General features: G+C 40.0%; 1 protein-coding gene across 1 annotated transcript; it reads right to left on the reverse strand.

Annotated features, from left to right (window-relative positions):
- Positions 1-37: 37 nt before the first annotated feature.
- Positions 38-8,194, reverse strand: LOC139149862 (E3 ubiquitin-protein ligase TRIM63-like). Its single transcript, XM_070721860.1, has 6 exons — positions 7,436-8,194; positions 6,945-7,046; positions 5,288-5,521; positions 4,765-4,787; positions 2,160-2,293; positions 38-1,678 (listed from the first exon to the last, which is right to left on the reverse strand). Exons 1-6 carry the CDS (start codon positions 8,153-8,155, stop codon positions 1,083-1,085), a joined length of 1,809 nt encoding a protein of 602 aa, XP_070577961.1. The 5' UTR covers positions 8,156-8,194; the 3' UTR covers positions 38-1,082.
- Between the last annotated feature and the right edge of the window lie 909 nt (positions 8,195-9,103).

Below are 9,103 nucleotides of genomic sequence, written 5' to 3' on the forward strand. Positions count from 1 at the left end.
AAAGTCCTGAGAGAGCAAAAGTGAAACAAAGTGAAAGTTTATTTACTCATCATTTAAACTTTATTCATGTTAATCAGGAGGGGACCCGAAAAGATAATGAAGAGTCTGTAGGTTTTATGTTATAGTTGCTTAACATTGGTAACGTATCGGTATTACAGAGAGACATTTCTAGCGCATTCAGCGATATATTGCATGACACAATCAATGCCCCACTTATACAGTTACAGGTAATATTTCGAATTTCATAGTCTAACAAAAGACTATGTTTTACTGTTACTGTTCATTTCGTCGTGAAAAAATGACTGCTTTCCGTTGAAAAGCCTCAGCTCTTCTCTTCACAGTGGTTGTTCGAAAATTTCTGGAGGTAAAATTTTCCACTTAGTGTTGTGAACCAAAGTTTACACTTAACTGGTACAATATCCCACCGCAGATGAATTTTCATACCTGAGATTTAACAACTACTTTTATTTGACATGTTTATCCAAAGAAATCATGTTGAACAGACATGTAACTAGCCTAACAAATTGAAAAGTACAGAAATTCAAAAGTTAAAGAAATTTGATGCCACCTGACCAGCAATTCTGATTTTGACATTTTTAGCATGAATGACTTCGCAAGAATGAAAATGTAATTGTCTATATAATTATATTCAATGATAATAGTATAGTACATAAGTAATATAATGGAGAAAAGATAATTCCGTCTTGAATTTTGAGATATTTAGATATATAATATTAGATTGCTGTGTCCCTCACATTGCTTCAGCCCGTAGAATACGCCTCGGAAACAGACAATCACTCTCTCAAATTCTATACCGCGTGTGGGGACTTTTTAAGTTCGTAAAGTTAATAATTTTCTTATTTTTTCTGAAATTCGGAAATTTAATCTCTATTCATATAGTTAAGATAGGAATGACGGTTACTTTGAATTTCAAATATATGTTATTTTAGGTAATGTATTTCTGAAGTACTAAATTTTGCACAGTGATCCCCGATTGTATTCTTAGTTAGTAGAATTGGCTTTATCCACACTACACACGTTGTTAGACCTCGAACTAAGTATTGTTTCACCAAAAATGGTATCTATCTTAAATTGACCATGTAATTTATGTCGTAAATAGCTAACACCGGGTACCACGATGTACCGTACAGATTGCTATTCTTGAAATCATAGAGGGTTTGTGGGGAATTTTCATCTACGCTGACGAATGAAATGATGCGTTGACCTATGTCAATCAAAACTGCAATGCACTGGATAGGCAGATCATTTTCAATAGTGGCTTTAACAGCGCCATTTGTGATGAACTGGTACTTATATTTGTTGTTTTGTTTTGCTATCGTCATCAAACAAATTTGATACTGTGTCTGACATTCTAATTTCTGTGATGGATGAGTACCCATGGCCATTCCCACCGAAACAGACGTCTCGCCATCACCCACGACTTTCTGCCCCTCTATCACATCTATCCTCCATTGATGTATCCCGGACGACATGCTCAAACATCTATTTCCCTTAACTGCAAAGCTTGGTCCAGTAAACTGGTTGGACACACGGACGCGGTTCGTTGGCTGGCCTAAGGGTTGAAAAGTGGTACTTCTAAGTGAGATTGATCTGAGTGTACGTTGGTTGACCTCAAGTTGGGGATGCGCTATGGCTGCGTCCCACTGGAACACGAAATCTGAAAAAAATATTTAAACGTCAACACGATTTGAACTAATTTTGGATAATTAAATGGTGAAGTAATACCGACTTAATCTACAAATGTAATCTTATCTGCTTTTTATACATTACACACTCGTTTTTATGAGTAATTAGTAATATCGGAACATTCAGCTATACGGCACCTAACACTTTTGAGAAATTTGAAAAATATGAAAATCCAATTATTCCAAATTAGTTCCAATGGTGTTCGTCATTTGCTACTTGACAACGGCAAGTGTCAATGTAACTATGGTCATACATTCTATTTCTATGCCCTTAAGAACGGAACTACATTGCAATCCTTGTTATAGTTCAACATAGAAAGGATTATGCATTGCGGTAACCGTGCGAGTATATGGAATTTGAAGGCAGTGCGAACAATTTTCCAGCTGAGCTTACAATAACTATGAGCGCCCTCATACCGTCTTGGTAAGATTACCATATCCCTAATCTCTTACCAGTTAAATATCCAAGATTAAGTGTTCGTAGGCTATTCCTTATCTCTTGTGTATTCAAAGTAAGGGGGTCAGAGACCTCGGTCTTGACAGGTGTTTTCGGGCACTCGTTAAAGGCCGCATTACCCTTGGTCAATCTGAAATAACCAAACCAGGATATTTTCAGGCGCAGGCCAAAAGAGAAAATTCGAGAAATTTTTAGATTGTCTTTGAAACACGTAACAATATTCCCATCAGTTGATGAAATCGATTGTCCTGTCACTGAAAGTATCGTATCAGCAATACTTGTATAAGTCATCAAATGGGAAAAACACTAAAACACTATTTAATCTTTTATTTTCTATGTAGGCCCTAACAATAGGAATCTCCTTAGGGACAACTGCAGTGAGGCTGTATATGCAACAAATGTTGATTAGAGACATCATAAAAATAAATTGGGTATGAGTAAATGGGCCATGTATGAGATGTGTCATTGTATGAAGACGAAGTCCCTGCCAGTAATATAGCATTAAAGGAATCATGATTGAAGGGCTTGAGGATGAGGCGTGGGTCATTACCACTAGTTTGCCATGCAGAGATGGGAAAGGAGCAATGGATTACCCAAAGTGAGAGGGAACATGTGACCGGTGTCATTTTCACAATATTACAACCACCGAAGATGGCAAACGGGTGTAGCCTCTTTATTTAGATTAGCACTGTCTCCTCGTAACAATTTATACATATAACTTTTGATGCCAAAAGCAGATATTTTACTCTAAAACTATGCGCGGATCACAAGAAGTTGACTAAGGAAGAATAGTCCCAGAATGAGATCCTCAGAGTCGGATGTTTTATGACTGTTCCCAATTTTGACGCATCCCTCAAGGTATGTTCAAATGATTCTACTCTAGGGAGTCCACAAAAAACAGCAAACCTCATCTAACTTAGGGAGCAACTGCCCCCTGGGTGATGTGATTAGAGTGCCAGTAATTAACTTTGGCTCTTTGGGTGTTAAAATCCACCTGGCCATCGAACTGCAAACTGCTCCATAGAAACAATTATGTGTTCAGATTCCTCGAGATCCATACTTTAAAGATACAATATTGAATGCTGGTAGGGAAATATTAAACATGTCTACGAAGATATTGTCATAATCTTCCAAATTGGCGCACAGAATATTAATATTCCACGCTCACAATACATTAGCGTTCTTGGACGCGAGTGATCAAGCTGCAACGTTTCTTTGTTTGGACTCTAACAATGCTGGCGCCACGAAATACCAGCACAGTATCGACAACATGATCTCGCTCATTTACACATTTAAAAGAATTACCCAGTAACTAATTTTTCTCATGGAGGTATTCTGCGTACTACCCCCATGTTCTATTGTGTTTCAACCAATTGTAAAATTGAGCTGTTGTTATCATTTTAATATTTTGATGGCGTGGGTTTGAAACAAAAGAATTATAGCAAGCCACGCACGGGCAAGTGATAATTTCTACTTTTGTAATCTTTTCTAATGTCGGTAAATCAAAGTATTATCTTTTTATATTCTTTATGGCGTCGGCATCCGACATAGCCTAGATACTGTATAAATGCCAAGATACTGTATAAATGGACACACTAACACAGAGGAAAAACTAACTTGGACCGTACTCAATAAATAAGTTCCAGTTAGACATCACACTCATCGTCAGACCAAGCTTCTTTCCTCCAAAGATATGACAATATTACAAAAGACATTACCACTTTCATATTTATATCAGTTAGCGGAGACATGAGCCAACCACTGTTAGTCGTCATACTGAAACGTTAATCTGAAATCGTTAATTCCACCATTTGTTGCTTCGCGTCGATAAAAGTTTGTATGTGCGATGTGTGATAGTGAGCATGCGTGCGTGAGTGCTTCACGAACTCTACAACGTGTGGAGCGGTCTCAGTCAGAAAAATGTAACAACTTAGCCGGCTATTGAACCACTCTTTTTTGGGAGTGGAGATTTAGCCGAGCAGTTCTCTCTGTGGCCTCTCCGCTAGGCGGCTGATGCCGTATATTAGTGGGTTCGAATCCGATTGAAAACTAGCCGTATTTTCTACTCTGGGTTGGTAGCTCTGCTGGTGGACAGAATTGTCCCCGAGGTTATCGTTCGCCCGGTTAAAGCGATGTATTCGTTGCTTCGCTTCGATAAAAGTTTTTATGTGCGATGTGTGATAGTGAGCATGCGTGCGTGAGTGCTTCACGAACTCTACAACGTGTGGAGCGGTCTCAGTCAGAAAAATGTAACAACTTAGCCGGCTATTGAACCACTCTTTTTGGGAGTGGAGATTTAGCCGAGCGGTTCTCTCTGTGGCCTCTCCGCTAGGCGACTGATGCTGTATGTTGTGGGTTCGAATCCGATTGAAAACTAGCCGTATGGTAGCGTGTAATATCAGTAGACATTACCGAAAAAAACTCCCTATGTTGAATTTGTCAATCGCCACCCGGATTCTCGACCATGTATCAACATATAGCACACTCACAGTTCACAGCGGGCAGACGTTGCAACAAAAATACTATTAACTATCAAATGAACTTTGCAGGCATGACTAATGTGCGTTCTGAAATACACTGCAGTGTGAAGTGTACACTTACCTTTCTTTCAGTGAAGCTACGCCCTTCGTGAGACCATGTAAGAAAATAGAGGGGAGATATCAGTATACAAAATGTTGAGTAAGAGTACGTCTGTTATAGCCCCTGTATAATATTGGTGCCGCAAAAGGTATGGCAAGCTATTGCATCATTCTCGAGATCTCTCGTTTGAAAAAGACAAGAAATATATGAAATTACAGGATGGTTGTGTTCGGTTATGTTCTGAATAGTCAGGTAAATTCAAAATTTATATATGTAAAATCTCGGACGACAACTCCACGTTCAAATTTTCATTGAACATCGACGTCAATGTTTGACCGCGTAGCTGTGGAAACACAGCTATCTGCGGCGGGGTAGCGTGCATCTATGCGGGTCATCAATAGGTCAACCCCGTGGCAGGGTTGACCTTTTGCTGACCTGCATAGACGCACGCTACCCCGCCATGCGCGCCACAGATAGCTGCGTTTCCATAGCTAGGCCGCGTTGATCTTGGTAAACTTGGATAAACCTCAGAATGGGTACTCACAAAAAGGAATGTTAGCTGCTCTTCAACTTGCAGGGCCTGTTCAATGATCTCCACCGTACCGACATTGTTATCCAGGATGTCTCGACACTTTTTGTATTGTGCTCTCAAAAGCCCAGTCTTCATACCAACGTTGAACGCCACTTCACGTTTCAGTCTTTGTTCAGTCTCCTTCAGAATAGCGTACAACTTCGCAAATTCTCTTGTTACTTGTTCTTTCATTTCAACGCCTTTTTGCTGTGATGTTGGAGAAAAGACAGTAAAACATAACGATGGCACACAATAGTTTAACAGAGTATATCTTTTATCACCACTATAACTGAGGCCATTAAATTTTGCCATAGGCTTAATGGAAAAAATCAGCAAGTCGGAAAAAAATTACCAAGTTGGCGTAGCTGATTTAGTGTAATGTGTACATTTGGAAAATGAAGAAAATAGGCAAATGCCTGCCTAATTAATTAATAGGAAAACCAATACCACTTCAGGACAGAAAATCTTTGATGAAGGATTCAGAACAGAATTTTTATATAGTGGAGCAGTTTCAAGTTAATCGGCAGCCAATGAAGCTGAGTATACATTTGGTAAGTGGAAAGAGGCGGAACAGTGTCAAGAATAAGTCTCATTGCACGTCTCTGTAGACGTTCCAATGCATATACATTGCTATTGGAAGTAAAGCTCCAAACATTAGAACAGTAATTGATGTGTGGTGAGATGAAACAGTAATAGAATAGCTTGCGTGAGTGGAGAGGAAGAAATTTTTTGATGCGTTCCAAAAGAAACAATTTGGAATTTATTTTGCTTTCGATGGTTGAAATGTGTTCATACCAGTCTAGGTTATTAGAAATAGTGACCCCTAGTAACCTCTCTGATGAGACGCGGTCAATAGTTTTACCAGCCAAAGTGAGGTTGAAGTTTTCACTGTCAATGTGCCGTCTTTTCTTAGTTGTGATGACCATTGATTTTGTCTTACTGGGATTTATACAAATTTTGTTAGTAAGACACCAATTGAATTGTCAACTATTTTTAGATCAGCATTCAGGTAAGTAGATATGGTGTTTAAGGACTTGTTTGAAACATGAAGCGTTGTGTCGTCTGCAAAGGATCCGGAAGTACAGGATGAATTTTCAAAGTGAAGTGGCAAATCGTTAACATAATAATAAAGAGCAATGGCCCCGGTATGGAACCTTGCGGCACACCGACACTGACATCAATAACATCTGAGTTTGTACGTTTAAACTGCACAAATTGTTTACGTGTGAGTAAGTATGATTTAAAAAATGACAGGGTATGATCAGAACGCCCATAGATTTTTAGTTTTGAAAACAAGATTGTGTGAAGTACAAGGTTAAACACACCCCCGGAGTCGGAACATGGTGTAATACACGTATAGCTATCCAAATTTCTGGCGGGAGCTGTAAAAGATAGCACTATCGTCAGCGTATATATGTCATATATATATATATATATATATATATATATATATATATATATATATATATATATATATATATATATATATATATATATATATATGAAGACGACTCTCTAGTCGTCTTTGCAAGTTCTTCGAGCAACTGCATTACATTCATTATATTTACTATATTTACTCGAAGGCGATTTCTACGATGGGTGAAAACTTGACATTGCATTTACACTATACCTGTATCTTCCGACAAAGTTCTTCCACTCCTAACGCAGTAATGACATCTTCTAGGGCCTTGTTCTTTTCAGCTAATCCTCTAGCTTCCTTTGCAAATATGGCCTAATGTCGATAAATCACAGGATTTTAGTGTTTGATACCATTTTGAATGGTGGGACCGGTTCATTCACAATTATTTCTACATATATGTAAGACCTTGAACGACAGCGGCACGTTCAAGATTTAACTCAATATCTAAACGTAGAACAACTGCAATCTTATAACATGATATACCCACGAGAAAGTTGTAATCGACGCACGAGTGCGGTACTATACGTTAGGTTTGTGTTGATCTTGGTAACTCTCTCTCTCTCTCTCTCTCTCTCTCTCTCTCTCTCTCTCTCTCTCTCTCTCCAGTGTCCTACTATACACTCAAACATTCAGTACAACAGCAAAGAAATCAAAGTCTGTTCGGGCAAAGGCTGATCGGAGTGTGGTCACCCAGTGTGCACCTTTTCCTGTGAGAAAACAGTCTTGATCTCCGAAACTTTGTGACGTAGGTGTCCTCCAAATCTATCACAAAGGTAACAGATTGGTTTACGGCATGACACGCAGTACATCTTCATGGTTTCGCCCTCGTGATCTGGGCAGGTGATGGCATCTTGGTTGGGGCTGTTTGTCGCCGAGACCAAACGATGGTGGATGAATCCTCCCCTTTGCGGATGGACCACTGGCAAGCATTCTTCGCAGTATGACAACTTACACACCGTGCACGATTTCCTCGCTCTGCGGGGCCTCCCCTCACACGCACTGCACTCCACAATTTCTTCTTTGAGCTTTCTCTTTTCACCCCCATTAGCAAATTCAGACTTGTACTTGTCGATGATGCTTTCTAGCAGAAAGTTTCTTACGAGGCTGTCCAGGCCACGGAAACCTAACTCCACTTCACGTCGACATGATGGGCAGTTAAGCTCTTCCGGTACCTCCATGTTTGAACCATGTGGCTCGGGAAAGCCTGCGCCCAGCGTGCTTTCTTCTGCATGAGCAAACTCATCTGCGGAATCATCTGCAGTTACTGTAGCATCACCTCTAACTAGCTCCTCGCGCACGGCTTGGAGACACCCTTTGCAGAAGGAGTGGCCACAAGGTAACAGCAACGGAATACGGTAAAGTTCCAAACATATGGGACAGGAAAGCTCCCGCTGTAAAGCATCTGATGGTTCGTCAGCCATGATGATTTAGGACAGCGCAATTTGCAGTCCGGGTCAGCTCCAAAATTGGAGACTCATTATGATAATATATTCCGGCATTCAGCCAATCATCGACCAGATTACATCATTAATAAAGTACAGGTCACGCTGGGTCACAAATTACCCACCAAGTGTGATCGGCAGTTTTGGGCCGCTTATTAAGCCCCTGTCTTGTGAATTTCGACGAAGTTCGACAGTCAACATAATCCACGTGTTCTGCAGAAGGTCATGTCCAACAAGGAGTCCGATTAGTGAACAAATATTCGAAATATTGACGATTCATTTCTACCCCCAGTTTATCGATTTCGCTCAAGTACCGAGAATCATTTTGTGGATGTTCGTCATCTCTATTAGAAATACTGTTATAAAGGTTATTTGTGTAGGTACGCGTATAACATCTTGCCAGAAAGAAGAGCAATGTCAGAGCTTTAAAACGATACCTGTTTTGTAGTTGTCAAACGCAGACTAAAATGGTACGCGTTTTGAAAATGTGTTGACAGAGTGGCCACACAACTGTTCCCCATACGGTAGAATTTGTATCGCTGCCATCTCCGATACAAATGGGGTATTCTGAACGATCTATGTAGGTACACGATTTATATTTCTCAGGACTTCAAGCCAGAGTCTAGGAATCACAGCGATGTATGGGGTTTGGTTCTTTTAGCCAGAATAAAACTGGTACGCGATTTTGAAATTGTGTTTTGACAGAGTGGCCATACAACTGTTCGACATTATGACAGAATACGGCGCGGGAGTTCGACACAGTACATGCAGTACAGTGGCGACGCACATCAGTGCGGACGCAGATACCCGAGACGCGCAAATCGATTTTCCTTCGTGGGTGGTATGGAACGCAAAAATTTCAAAAAAAATCACTAAATCTAGCGCTACACATTGTAAAGAAATATCGCCTGTAGTTCATCGAGAATT

This window comes from Ptychodera flava, chromosome 14, assembly GCF_041260155.1.
Source record: "Ptychodera flava strain L36383 chromosome 14, AS_Pfla_20210202, whole genome shotgun sequence".
NCBI lineage: Eukaryota > Metazoa > Hemichordata > Enteropneusta > Ptychoderidae > Ptychodera > Ptychodera flava.

What these genes read in the sequence shown, in the direction of transcription:
- LOC139149862 (XM_070721860.1), bottom strand. Translation starts at nt 8,155, where the DNA reads ATGGCTGACGAACCATCAGATGCTTTACAGCGGGAGCTTTCCTGTCCC. An exon ending in AACTTTGTCGGAAGATACAG is followed by an intron (nt 5,522 to 6,944) that starts GTATAGTGTAAA and finishes CCAACATCACAG; the next exon opens with CAAAAAGGCGTTGAAATGAA. An exon ending in TAATCTTGGATATTTAACTG is followed by an intron (nt 1,679 to 2,159) that starts GTAAGAGATTAG and finishes TATTTTTTTCAG; the next exon opens with ATTTCGTGTTCCAGTGGGAC.